General features: G+C 48.0%; 1 protein-coding gene across 1 annotated transcript in view; it reads left to right on the top strand.

The window, feature by feature from the left end:
• Window positions 1-559: 559 nt before the first annotated feature.
• Window positions 560-14,776, top strand: part of HK2 (hexokinase 2) — a 68,262-nt gene continuing 54,045 nt past the window's right edge. The window contains exons 1-2 of the mRNA XM_024203379.3: window positions 560-637; window positions 14,006-14,168. Coding sequence (XP_024059147.1) covers window positions 575-637; window positions 14,006-14,168 — 226 coding nt within the window. The 5' untranslated portion in view covers window positions 560-574. The remainder of the gene's footprint in view (window positions 638-14,005; window positions 14,169-14,776) is intronic.

The raw sequence follows: 14,776 nt of genomic DNA, 5'->3' as shown, positions 1-14,776 counted from the left end.
ATGTCGGTCTAATAAAAGATATTACCTCCCCCAAGTTGCCTCTGTAACATGCAGTGCAGACAGACACAAAGCGCTATGCTCTGACAGACCCAGGCATAGCCACGTGCAGCGTGTACAGACACAGGGCCCTGTGCTCAGACAGGCAGACCCATGCACAGACACATGAAGCGCACACAGACACATCTGTGCTCAGACACACAGACCCATGCATAGGGTCAGATAGACCTGTGCCTAGACCCATGCTGGGTGGACAGGCGCATGCATAGAGGGGCAGTGCAGATAGACCCATGTGCATATCCACATTCAGTGCAGACAGACCCATGCTGGGCGGACAGACCCCCAGCTCGCTCAGACAGACAGAGGCGCAAGCCCCGCCCCACGCGGAGCACACACCCTCCCGCCCTGGCCAATGGGAGCCGGGCGGCGGGGGCGCGTCACTCCTGGGCCGGGGGAATCTCTTGAATGAGCCACATTGTTGCAGCGGGAAGTAACTAACGTGCCGGCTGCTGCCCGCTTGCTCGCTCCTGCGCTGCCGGCTGATCGAGACCGGCATCGGCTCCCCCCGCTGCGGAAGATGATCGCGTCCCACCTGCTCGCCTACTTCTTCACCGAGCTCAACCATGACCAAGGGCAGAAGGTGGGTGCCCCCCCCATCGATACTTGAGTGCCGATACCTCGTGTGGGTGGGTTAGTGAGGCTCGGAGCGGGACCCGAGGGCGGCGGGAGCGGTCCGCTCTGCAGTGGGTATGGACACCGAGCCGGGGGTTAGCGAGACGTGAGGCATGTGCCTGTCCGGTCGGAGAGAACTCACCGGTCCGGGGACTGGAGCGAGCGATGCCTGGCTGCGGGGGGAGGTTCTTCCCCCCCCCATCCCCTTGTGGGAGCGGGGGGGGGGGGCTGCAGCGCACTAACCAGCCCCCTCCACCCTCGTCCGGTTGTAGTGTTGAGAGTTGGCTGAGAGTCCCTTTCGATTTATTTTTTTTTTTGGGGGGGGGCTAATAGTGGGAGTGGGAAGCGGGCTCCCACCCCCCGATACCGGGGCTGGGAGCCCGGGCGGCGGATGGACTGGGCAGCTCGGGGTCCCTCCTGGGAGGTCCCGTTCCGGGAAACTCCGTGCATGATGTCTCACGTCCTGTGTCTCGCTCTGCAAACCCGGCAGGCGGGGAGGGGGGTGTGCCCGAACCCCATGGGCCGCAGCTGCAGGGCGGTCTTTCCTTTGCCTTGCTTTTATGGCGAGAGTAGGGGGTCCCCGGCCCCAGGGGTTTGTTTGGAGGAAGGGGAGGGTCTCCCTACTGCCTTGACTTCATGTCCCCACCCCAGCCCCCCATGGGCCGTGGGGTGAAATGATTCTGGTTTGGGGGGTTCTGCCCACGGGTTGAGGGTGGGTGGAAGGATGTGACCTGATCCTGGGAGGGGCCGATTCTGAAGGCGTTTCCCCCTCCCCTGGGGTTTAGTTCCAGCCGGGATGCGTTTGGAAAGGAAGCGGCTGCAAAGTGTCTGTGGGGAGGGAATTCTGGCTCCCCTTGTCTTGCTGCCAAAGCCTGGCCCAGCAGGATGGCTGGGGGCGCCCCTGGCGCTGAGATTAATTTCCCACTGCTGCTGCTGGGTTTTACAGGAGCCGTGTTCCTGACCACCAGACCCTTTCAGTTCCTGCTAAATCTCCCTCCCTCCGGGCCCTGGGGTAGGTGGGGAAGGCTGGGAAACCAGGGGGCGCTTTCCGGCCAGTCAACAAAACGGTTTCTTTTAAAGCATCCCAAAGTTCCTTGCTCCCTGGATTTGAGATTTTGCTTTGGCCCGTTATAGACAATAACCTTCCTGTAGCTTGTTCCAGCCAAGGCTCTTACAACCCCCTGTGACTGGGAGTAAGTATTTCCCCCCAGTTTATAGCTGGGGAGGTGAGGGACAGGTTGTAGCTTACCCAAGGTCCCATAGGAAGGCCAAGGCAGAGCTTAGGTGAACCCAGATTTCCTGATCCCCAGGCCTAGCTTGAGCCACATGGCTGCGATTTAAAGTTTTGTTTAGGCTCCCTGCCTATAAGAGCGAGGGTTATTTTAGGACATGTCCGAGTGGGATGCTTAGATTTATGAGAAAACCTTACCTGGAGGGTTCCTCCCTGCAAGCCCAAAGAGGGCTCTTCAGTGGTGTCTTCAATGCTTTCCCTTTTCCCCTCGTCTTGTGGGATAGGGGAGGTTAACTGGGGACACAGTGAGCATCCGCGTTAGCTGGATGGTGACACAGTGTGGATATATGCCGAATGTCAGCGCTGCTGTATGGTTTGGGTAAGAGAGCAGGGTTGAGGAGATGGCCTAGATCACTCAGGATTTGCAAACCAAGTGGCTTTTTGATGAAGTGGGGGGGGGGGGGGGGAGAGTGAACTATGTTGTGACTGGGAGCTTTGAATCCAATTTTAGTCCCCACCAAACCTGTGTTACATATTAACGTGTTTTTTCTATACCAATTAGAAAACAAAAACTTTAACTCTGCTTCCTGCTTTGTCTGGAAAGTGAGCGGCAAATATATCAACATTGCTTTCTTAAAGAAAAAAATTAATACAAAAAACATCCAGTAAAGCTCAATTCTAAGTGCTACAGTCACATGCTACTGTGTACACATGCACACAGATGCTCTAGCTCATCTGAAGCTGCTGAGCAGGATTTCTAAATTCCAATTAATGCTTCCTTTTTAGAGAGAGAGAAAAAATCACTTCCTTATTTTAGTACCACGGATTCCCTTTGTAGCAACAGTGAGAGAGGTAAGACCCCGCTCGCCAGGGAGACCAGATGTAAAACTAAGAAACACTACCATGCCTGTGATGTCCCTGGTGGTGGCTGCACTAAATTGGAAGTAAAAATACCTAGCAAAAATCAAGTTGATATGTAAAGAAATAGTTTAGGCTTCCATCTTGTTCCACTGCATTTAGATATAATGGGGCTTGTGTAACAGTGGAATCAGCTCCTATGATATATGTAATGTAGCAAGATGCAGGAGGTAGGCAAATAGTGTTGGTGCATTAGCTTTGGGTTTCTTTGCTGTTCTCAGTTTGCTATGCTCTTATCAGTAAGTTAGCATAAAGTTCTTTCTTAAGGAATTTCACTTGGTTCCAAACCAGGAACGTGGTATGCAAAGCATGGTCTGTCCCTCTGTTTCAGTAACTACTCTTGCTAGGGAGAGCAAACAAAGGTTATTGTTTGGATATGGGAAAAAGTTGCAAGCAATAAGTGGGATGTAGCCCATGAAAGCTTATGCTCAAATAAATGTGTTAGTCTCTAAGGTGCCACAAGTACTCCTGTTCTTCAAGCAATAATTGGCTCTCAGAAATACTCAACAAGACGGTTCAGCTACACTGGCTGTGTTTATGTATGATGAAACAGGTTTACAGATACTTTCCCTGAATAACTGCTTTCAGACTTGGATTTCTTTCAGAATTGTTTATTAAATACCCTTCTGTGAACCCTCTTATTTTAAAAAAAAAAAAACCAAATCCTTTAGTTAATGGCCACGCTACTTTAAACGCCGATTGTGCTGTTTCTTTGTCAAGACAGTGGATTGTGTTTGACTGTCTTTTTGCAATGTGGCTGCAGTGGGCCCCCGCCAATGTTACTTGGGGGCCTCTGGGCACTATAAAATCAAACAGTAATAATGCATAGGTGCTCCAACTTTTTCACAGTGTGGACTGCATCGCGTCTCCCATTTGCAGTTGCATGCACAGGAAAGTAATGTTCGGAAAGTAGTGAATGTATCTCTTTGCTGTTTCTAATGCACCTTAGCAGTTGGAATCAAGGAGATCCAGGTAGGCAGCCCATCCTCCGCAGACCACAGTTGGAGAACCACAAGTGTAAAGCAAGAAGCAGCAATAACCTTGGCCGACTGATTTGGTGAAATGACACTTCATTAATTTGCATCTTCATGGAACTGACTGGGGAAGAACAGAGTATTTATATATTTAAAAAAAAAAAAATCTGAGCAGGTTATTGATCCTGTTGCTCCAATCGTGGCTGATGGAAACCATTCCTGATCACAGTCCTTTTCAAGAGGTAGTGTTGTCTCTTGATTAAAGCTGGAGTCCATGAACTTGCACTCCTGGGTTCTGTTCCCAGTTGCCATGATGTAGCGTAAGTAGGACCCGACCAAATTCACATCCATGAAAAACGCATCACGGACCGTGAAATCTGGTCCCCCCCCCCCCCCCCCCCCCGAAATCTGGTCTCTTATGTGCTTTTACCCTATACTATACAGACGTCACAGGGGAGACCAGCGTTTCTCAAATTGGGGGTCCTGATCCAAAAAGGAGTTATGTGTGTGGGGGTGGTATCGCAAGATTAGTTTAGGGGTGTGTGTTGTGGTATTGCCACCCTTACTTCTGTGCTGCCTTCAGAGCTGGGTGGTCAGAAAGCGGCAGCTGTTGGCCAGGTGCCCAGCTCTGAAGGCAGAGCCCTACCAGCAGCAGCGCAGAAGTAAGGGTGGCAATACCATTCCATGCCATCCTTACTTCTGCGCTGCTGCTGGCGGTGGCTCTGCCTTCAGAACTGGGCTCCTGGCCAGCAGCTGCTGCTCTCCAGCTGCCGAGCTCTGAAAGCAGGGCTGCTGACAGCAGCAGCACAGAAGTAAGGGTAGAAGTACTGCAACCCCCCTACAATAAGCTTCCCCCCCCCCCCAACAACTCCTTTTTGGGTCAGGATCCCTACAATTACAACAGGAAATTTCAGATTTAAATAGCTGAAATCATGTAATTTATGATTTTTTAAATCCCATGATCATGAAATTGACCAAAATGGACCATGAATTTGGTAGGGCCCTAAGCATAAGTCACTTAACCTTCAGTTTGCTCAGTTGTAAACTGGGTCGAAGTAACTCTTGTCAAACCTCAAAGGGGTTGTGTAAACTTAATGAATGTTTGCAGAGCACTTTGAGATCCACAGATGAAAGGTGCTTTAAAAACGCTAGGACTAATCGTATTTGAATGTGGCACATTCACTGGGCCGGTGCTGCGTGTCTCATTAATGTTGATAGAACCATTATGCTTTAAACTGATGTCATTTGTGGCAGAAATAATGCTAGGAAAAGTACTAACTGCATGTGGACACTTGTGATTCATAGCTGAAAAATTGGGCTGGTATGTTTTTCTTTTCCTTCTAGCTAAAGGTACTAATTAGGGATAAGTTTAAGTTATTTAATTTTACTTTCATAATGAGGCCTCCCGTTCAGTACAATGTCTCTGTCTGTCTCTTCAAGTGAAGTCGGCTATGTGGAAGTCGTCGACCTTCCATCTTTTGCAGAGTTGTAAAACTTCCACTCTCCTTTGGATACCTGTCCATTTGACCATTTTCTGACGTGACTGGCTCGTTCTTTCGCTTGCTTAGAGGAAGGATTTAAGTGTCTTCTTCCCCTTGTCGCTTGGAGTTGTTCTTAAATCTCAGGTTTCAGAGTAGCAGCCGTGTTAGTCTGTATCCACAAAAAGAACAGGAGTACTTGTGGCACCTTAGAGACTAACAAATTTATTAGAGCATAAGCTTTCGTGGGCTACAGCCCACTTCTTCGGATGCATATAGAGTGGAACATATATTGAGGAAATATATATACACACATACAGAGAGCATGAACAGGTGGGAGTTGTCTTACCAACTCTGAGAGGCCAATTAAGTAAGAGAAAAAAACTTTTGAAGTGATAATCAAGATAGCTCAGTACAGCTTCCAGTGTCCCAATTGTGGTGGTTTCTGCATTGTGGGTACCTGCCATCTCAGGACTGGATAGAGTCCCACCACACTCTGGCGGAGTGGCCTGGGGGCACAATGAGCCAGCTAGACAATAGTATTTGTGTCAAGGTAGAGGGTCTTTGGTGGGGTCCTCCTGCTACCCATGCTGTCCGTTTTGTTTTCTGGCTGGATAAGATGTAAACCTCCAGGGCTGTCGATTTAGCACTTGGTTCATTTTCTGTCTTGTTATATAGTGTGGCCTAGTGGATAGAGCACTGGGCTGGGGCTCAGGATACCTGGGTTCTCTTCCCAGCTCTACTACCTGCTGGGTGATGTTGGGCAAGTCACTTCCCCTTCCTAAACCTCAGTTTCCTCATCTCTAAAATGGGCATAATGTTATTGTCCTCCTTTGTAAAGTGCTTTGAGATCTACTGATGAAAAGTGTTAGGTATAGTTATTATTTTATTAATACGCATTTGTATTATCTTAGCACCTAATAGCGCCAATCAGATCAGGGCCCCTGGGTGCTAGGTGCTGTACAAACACATAATAAAAGATGTTCCCTGGCTTTAAGAGCTCACAATATAAAGTATATGGGGAGCGGGGGGGGAGAGAATGAGGTAACAAAAACCAGAGGCTGTTTTATCACAGTTCGTCTCTGTCTGTCCTCTCTTGTCCTGTGGCAACAGCAGTAGCTGATAGCAACTGAATGGAAGCTTGGCTGGAATACACAGTAGCGTCTGTGCTCCGAGCCACAAGCATCAAAATGCTCCCTGCGCTGGGGTGGGGGTTTTCCTGGGGGCTGCACTTAGGCTGCCGCGAACAGCAGCTGGTTTCTCGTAAAATACTTGGTGAGGGCAAGACTGAGTCTGCCAGTCCTTGCTGATGCACTGCAGCATGACTTCTCTTAGTAATCGGTTCCTTACTCCCCACCCCTCGAGGCACCCAGTTCGCATGCTGTGTCCTGTAAAATGACTCTTGAGGGATGGGGGTGGGGAGGAACCAGCCATACAGGAAATTGTCTGACTCACACTACAGTGTGCTGCAATAGGATCCGGGAGGAGTGTTGGGCTTTGCTTCTCTTGTAAGGTCACAACGGGGTTTATTTCTGCAAAGTGCTGAGCTCTCCTGGTGCAGTCAGTTGGAGGTGAGGGCCGGCAGCATGTTCCAGGAAGTGCTCAGCGTTTTGCAGGTTCAGGGTCAATACTAGCAATCCACACCTAAAACACAGTCATGCAGCATCTCGTGACTTGTAATTTAGTAGCTGGCAGAATTTCTTCCTTTTGTCCCTAAGATTTTAAGTCGGGGAAGGCTAGTCCAGCCCTTGATGCTCACGTATGTGATCACATTTGCCTACCTAAATTTACTAGTATGTTTGGATATGGTCTTAGCTGTGGCAACAGGCCTAAGTTGGAAAATGGTTTCTGTTCCCTGCACTGCCGCTACTTCAGAATGTGACCTGGGGCAAGTCGCTTGCACCTCATTGTGCCTCAGTTTCCTCCTCTGTAAAATGGGGATAAAGATACCAATTTTGCAAAGCACTTTGAAAGCTACTGATGATACAAAGTGCTAGATGGGTGATGAGTATTTATTTGCTTCCTGTCCTAAACTGGGGGCAGTATCACTATGCGCTGTTAAACAGTTGCTGCATTCCCCACCAAAGTGATTGCATTTTAGTGGTGGGTCAGGTGATCCATCTGCCACCCTCTTAGGGATGTTTTGATAATTGCTTAATGTTTGTACAGAATCTTTCATCAGAGGATCACAAAGTATTATTTTGTGCTTCAGAATTTGAGAAACTTCCATTTTTTTTTTCTTCAATTACATTTTTACTAATCCATAGCTGGGATGGGGAGGAAAAATGAAAACCTCCTGGGGCCACCATCCTGTGGGACTTGGGAAGAGGATCCTGATACCAAGTAGAACTTTTATGCAGCAGCGATCAGGCCTAAACCAACCCCCTGAACTTCAAGGATATTTGACACCCTGATCTGTGGCTGACTATGGTAAATAGCTTGTCAGTGGAGCAGGCCAAACCAAAATCCCAGATTTGAACTGATCACCTGTTAAATCCAGATCCAAACTTTGCAACTTAAACACATCTTTTTAACACACACCGAACTTTCAGTCCCCCACCACAAAAAAGGCCTTTAATGTGTTTTTTCACATTAAATTCTCTAAGTGCTTCTAAAATGCACAAGCAGGTCTAAGAACTATAGAGAGAAAATACTGTAGAGCTGGGACATTTATTCTGAGTTTGATTCTTGCCATGTCCGTGGATCTGAAAAAATCAGCCAAAAAATGAAGTGCTTATTCATAGAAAAAGGCAAATGGCGTTGCTCTCCTTCAGAGGGCTGGCATGCGAAAATAATTTAAAACAAGCATGTTCCCAGGTTCTTTTGCATTAAAATAAACAGCTCTGTAGTACTTCCCATGCTGCATTATCTTTGCTATGCAGGAAGTGCTTGTACTTAACAGGAAGCTACTATCATGCCATGATTTACAAAACACTCAGATGTAGTCAGATAAGCATTGCAACTCGATTGGGGAAACAAAAACAAGACAAAAGATCTACATAACCGGAGTACTGCTTCAATCCATACAATGTCCCCCTTAATCTTTAACCATTAGGTTGATTCTTCATTCCTTTTGCTCCCAGTACTCTTACTAACTCTATGGGAGTTGCTGATTCTTCAAGCACTTGTGTGTCTGAGTGATTTTACTCTTACACATAGCTGCATTGATGGGACCAATCTTGCAAACACTCAAGCATGGGGTTTAACTCTTTCCGCATGAAAACATTGCACTGAACTTGAACAAAACTCCCCACCCGCTTAAATATTTGTAGCGTCAGGCCTTTACGGTGTGCAATAAATACAGAATCAAGCCCCTTGCTAGTCTAATGTCCTCAAGAGGAGGGAGACAAGTTAGCAGGAAAAGGAGAAACCTTACAACTTGTCCCCAAGTGGCCACCCCAAATTAGCTGAGACTTTTTCTCCAGCCATGAGCTCCCTTGTTTTGTATCAATCATTCCTCACTTCCTACCCCCCAAAAATCCAACCATTATCTTAAGGTGAAATAAATATATATTTAAAATATTCATTTCCCTTTTCTCTATAATTTGATGGAGGCTTCAGTCGTAACATATTAGCAATAACACTGGACTTTGCACAGGGTTTCTATAACCAGTCCACACGCTACAGGAATGCAGCTGTGTGGACACAGCAATGGGCCCGAGCTGCAGAATTTGGATCTGAATTTAAAGTTTGGGGCTGCTCTAGATCTGGGGGTGTGGTTTCAGGGCCATCTCCACTTTATTCCTCCCAAAGCTATGCTGCCAACAGAGATCATGTGGGATGGTAAAAGATGTGTAATCGCAGTGTCTTCTCTTCTTTGGTTGAATTTCACAAATAGGGATTGCAGTTATCCATAATCATTGTTTAGGTCTCTTACAATTTCTGTCAGCTGAGCATCTCAAAAACACTTCTGTAATATGAACTACATAAGCCTCTTAACACACCTATGAAGTAAGGGCTATGTAGGGATCCTGTCACCCACTGGTTAAATGCAGCCACCTCTGGGGTGAAATAAGGCAGCTGTTCAACAGTTTAGGACAAGACATGGACTACACCATAGTCAGTTTTTCAGTGACTTAGTTTTTAGACTTTGATTTTGTGCTTAGTACAGAATACTCTTGGAGGTGTTTTTGAATAGCTGGTAGCTTGGGACTCAGTATTTTTAAATTCAAAATATAAAAGATGCTATTTCTTAAATTGCCCCCTACTCATTACATCTGCTTTAGGCTATATCTCTAATTGTGATTCAGGGTTTGCTTTTACAGTGTCTGGATAATAGCTAATAGGAGAACAAGGAACAGGAAATTAATCTTCTAGGTGTCTTTCCCTAGCTCATTCTAGATTGTTAGTGTCTCATTCTGCTGGAATATTAACAATTCTTGAGGTTTGGTTCTTGAACTAAACTTCTAGTCAAGTATCATTTTTTTTTCTCTCTGCTGTGTGTGCTATGAAAGTGTATAACACATGCCATCTTAAACTCAGTACTACAACTTTCTGCCACTTACCTGGTTTCAATTTCCTCAGGGAAACACCATTAACTTGTGAAACTTTTCTACCCCAAAGAAATTTCCTTTTCCAGATTGACAATGACCTTGAAAAGGTAGAACACCCAAGGAGGATGTTCCTCCCCCAAGGCATTCATCTCCCACAGTCACAGACTAATTCTCCCATCTTGCTAGATCTTACCTGTATAATTAGATGTAAATTTACTTACAGTAAATACAGATGGCTAATTGGAACAACATAGCATTGTGGGGTTATATATTTAATTGCCAAATAGTTTCATTCCTGGTAGTTCCTAAATAACATAGTCAATTCCCAGATAGTTTTGCACTTCAGCGTCCCATAGTGCTGTCTGAATAGCCACTAATGCTGCTTTGTTATCAGGGCCGGCTCCAGGCACCAGCCCACCAAGCATGTGCTTGGGGCGGCGCCTGGAGGGGGGCGGCGTGGCGGGGCCCCGGCCGGGCTCGCCGCCCTCCCCCCCGGCGCTCCGGCCGGTCAGGGAGAGTGGAGAGCCCCGGCCGGGCTCTCCGCCCTGCTCCCGGCGCTCTGGCCGCCGGGGGCTCTCCGCCCTCCCCCCGGCGCTCCGGCTGGTCAGGGATTGCAGGCCCGCGGCCGGGCTCGGCGCCCTCCCCTGCCGTGCGGGGGGGCCGGGGGGGCGGGTGGCTTTTTTGCCTAGGGCGGCAAAAAAGCCAGAGCCGGCCCTGTTTGTTATAACTTACTTGGAGTCCAGAGTCATCACTTAGGGCTGGTCTACACTGCGGGGGTGGGGGGCGGTGTCGATGTAAGATACGCAACTTCAGCTACAAGAATAGCGTCGCTGAAGTCGACGTATCTTAGATCAAGTTACCTCCCCCGTCTTCACGGCACGGGATCGACGGTCGCGGCTCCCCCGTCGACTCCGCTTCCGCCTCTCGCTCTGGTGGAGTTCCAAAGTCGACGGGGAGTGCGGCGGGGATCGATTTATCGTGTCTAAACGAGACGCGATAAATCGATCCCCGATAGATCGATTGCTACCTGCTGATCCGGCGGGTAGTGTGGACGTACCCTTAGGCCCTGATTCAACAAAACACTTGCTTATAACTCTGAGCTCCATGAGAATGGTCACTCATGGTTTCTTGGTGATGTTCCACCTGGCATAGTCCCTGAAATCACTAGGGTAAAGCACATGCTGAAGTATTTTGCTGAATTGGGGCCTTAATACCTCAGCTGCATGGACTATTTGCTGGATGGGACCTCAGTTTGAAACCAAACTTGGCCATTTCTCTAACCTAGCTCATGTAGTTGCTGACATATTCTTCTTTTTAAAAAAAAAAAAACATTTAATGCTATTCCCCAGATTGGCTTTGGGATAGCATGGCTTACAGCCTTGTCTGTGTTAGCTAGAAGGTAGACTAATGGCAAGTAGCCTCAGTCTAAGTGTGTAGGAGCTGATGGATCCAGGCTTTAAAGAGCTTTGTGGAATTAGAGGAAGGTCACCCCGCTTCTTGACACTGCTGATTATTTTTAATACTGTGGAATCGTAAGCACATGAGGATCTTGGCAAGTACCAGACGTGTAGTCAGAGAGGGTTGTGGGGATCAGCCAAGGCGCATCACCATGTAGTCACAAACCGGGCACGGCGGCATCTGCTGTTGGGCAAGCATATTGCATGCTCTCTGCTCGCCGTACCTTGCCATAGGCGGAGGTGGAAGAGCAAATATTGTGGATCTCAGCTGGCAAGTGATTGGAAAGCACCTGGCTACAATGTGGGGAAGGGAAGATTTTTCCACCAGCAGCACCATCTAGCCCTGAGGCAGCGGGAGAGAGAATGATCAGCAGTGAAGTGGGGAAAGGGAGGAAAAATAAATACTTTGGCCTGGGAAGGAGGGGGTGCGTCTCTGGTGAGGATGGCCTGACTGGGCTCCCCGAAACGGCCTGTGCTGCTAACTAAAGAGCGGACCAGGGTGTGATGATAATGGATCTTCAAGAGTTGAGGGTGTTGGGGTGCAGGTCTAGTTCTCATGATGAAAACCCCATGTGAAATCTTCCTGCTAGATGGCGTCTAGGATGGGTTCGTTCTTGGTAGGGTGATCAGATGTCCCGATTTTATAGGGACAGTCCTGATTTTTGGGTCTTTTTCTTATATAGGCTCCTATTACCCCCCACCCCCGTCCTGATTTTTTCACACTTGCTGTCTGGTCACCCTAGTTCTTGGTTAACTGCACGGCTGGCTTCTCCCAAGGAGACTACAAAAGGGCACAACTGAAGAACACCAGGCGCCCGCGGTGCAGGGTAGTTACAATGACTTCATTACTCCTGCATTAAGCTCACGGCTGAGAAATAATATTGTGCCCCCCTGCCCTGTGTCAAATGCATAAACTGCTAAACGCTCCTGCAGGCTTTGAAGGCTGAAGTGTTACAAACAGCCTGGCTAATCTGACTTCAAAAACCAAGCACGCTCCCAATTGCCCCGGCTGTGCTCTTGTTTTGACTTTCCAGCATGTCCAAACATCTTATCAGTCTGGAGATGAGACAGGCTCAGAGCCCTAGATCCTGAACTCTTGCAAAATGTGGATTTGGGCATGTGCTTTGTCTCTCATGCTTTTTTCCACTCCGAGTGGGAGGAGGGGCACATAACTAAAGGCTATTACCGTAGCACTGGTATGTGGGCTGTGTTGGAACTAATTTCCTGTGAGTGAAAGTACATAGCTGGGTAAGCAGAGGTAAGTATTTGGCTTCCCCGCTTTATGGTATTTAAAGGCCCCATAAAGGAATCCTGTCTAGCTTGCTCTGAGATGCCCTTTCAGATATCACTATTTGCATTTTCACCTCTGCCTGTCAGCTTGTCCTCCGCTGGCCTCTTTTTGTGACTTTATTCAGCTCACAAGATTTTTTTTCCTTAGGAAGTAAGAATATCCTGGCTGGATAGCAAAGATATGTTTGCTATTTAAAGGACAGCTCCCAAGGGGGTGTACGTTGGTGTACAGCCACTGACTTGAATGCAACTAAGCTGACTTACACCAGCTGAGGATCTGGCCCCAAATGCATGAGCAGCTAGGAAGCAGTGTGGCCGAAAACGCACAAGGAAAGCAGCCCTTAAAATTATACTTATTTTGCTCACCCTAGTGGTCATATGGCCACGCCCATGCATGAGGTCACTTCTCAGCCAGCTGGATGTTGCTGGCCTATGGAATGTCAACTGGCTCTTTCAATACAGCGCTTTTAAAAGCCTCCCACTTAATTTCCGGTGAAGTATGCTCTTTGCCTTATGTGAGCAGAGTGAGTGGAGTTTTCCTCTGACTTCCCCGACACTTGAACCTGCCTTTTTAATTTGTTTAAACCAAGTAATTAAACTGGAGGGATGTTTTCAATCGGGGCAGGCCGTCTCCATCTTCGGGTCAGGGAAAAGACTGGGTTTAGTTGTGGAACTCTCACTGTTTTATTATGTTTTAATAATAAAGGAAGCCCTGAGTGGAAAAGTCTGAACCTAACTTTGCCATGGTGTTCCCGGCTGCAGAGAGAGGCCAGCAACTTACCCTGCCCTGCTGCTATAAAATTGACACCCCCTAGAGACTGACAGGCTGGCTAGTTTCAGAGGCCTTAAGGAGGAGAGTCTTGGTAGCTAAGGCATTGGATGGCCTTTGAGGATCTTGAATTCAGTTCCTGCTTCTGCCTCACTTTCTCTGCGTGGCCACAGACGAGTAACAGCCTGATTTTTTGAGAGGTGCTGAGCACCAGAAGCTCCAATTAATGTTTGGTGAGAGTGACGGGTGCTTGGCAACTCTGAAGAGCAGACCATGTGGCTGTGTGCCTCAGTTTCCCCCTCTATACAATGGGGATAATCCTGACTGGCCTGGGGGTTGTGAGGCTTGCTTCCTTAATGTGAGAAGCGCTGCAACGCTAAGAAGGAAGGCATGTGGGAAGCACAAAGTATTATCTGTAGTGATTCAATTCAGCGGATGAGTGTTAGTTGTGATCTGAGTTGAGGTGTTGATTTGATCCTTCTCAAACACCATGCTATGTCTGTTTGGAAATGTACCATGCTAGTGGCTGGTCCATAGAGAGGACAATAGCCTACTATTGCCAAAAGAGTTACTCCTTTTGCTCCATTGAGAGAAGTCTGTGTGCACTGGTGCTGAGGGTCTCTGGTTCAGTCCCCACCGATGACCCGTGGTTGGGTAATATTCTCATGGGTCCAACCACAATGCCTGACCCCCATGCTGACCCACTGGCTTTCCTACACCTTTCAGATTGACAAATACCTCTATCACATGCGGCTCTCCGATGAAACGCTCCAGGAGGTGTCTGAGCGCTTCCGAAAGGAGATGGAGAAGGGTCTCGGAGTGGACACCAACCCCACGTCGTCGGTGAAAATGTTGCCCTCGTTTGTGAGATCCACCCCAGATGGGACAGGTAAAGTGCTGCAAGGAATCGCTTGTTCTGCCTACAGTGTGGGTGGGGGTGGAGGAATGAGCTCTTCTGTTCCTTATTTGTTCCTCTCTACATCCTTTTCCCGATTGTTTTGTCCTCCTGTTGTGTTTGAATTGGGGAATGAAGGGCTCAGTTCTTCTCCGACCTGCCCTGGTGGTGTAATTCTCTTGACTTGAAGAGAGTTGCTCATAACTCACACTGGGGTCGCAAGCTGAGAATGCCTCTTCTTGCAGGACAGAAACAGTCCTGGGTAGAACACAAGGGGCTGGTAGTGCCAGCAGGCTAACTGACCTCAGAGTGACCATGGAAAAACCTTAGTTCCCCATAATACACATGCACAGTCGAGCCTTTTAACTGAACGCTTCCTGCCAGCCACTATCATAGAATCATAGAATATCAGGGTTGGAAGGGACCTCAGGAGGTCATCTAGTCCAACCCCCTGCTCAAAGCAGGACCAATCCCCAGACAGATTTTTACCCCAGTTCCCTAAATGGTGCCCTCAAGGATTGAACTCACAACCCTGGGTTTAGCAGGCCAATGCTCAAACCACTGAGCTATCCCTCCCCCCAAAAAGACAGATTTCTAAGATC

Source organism: Terrapene carolina, unplaced genomic scaffold, assembly GCF_002925995.2.
Source record: "Terrapene carolina triunguis isolate 2854851 unplaced genomic scaffold, T_m_triunguis-2.0 Scaffold53, whole genome shotgun sequence".
Lineage (NCBI taxonomy): Eukaryota > Metazoa > Chordata > Testudines > Emydidae > Terrapene > Terrapene triunguis.
This window is presented reverse-complemented; position numbering and strand designations above follow the sequence as displayed.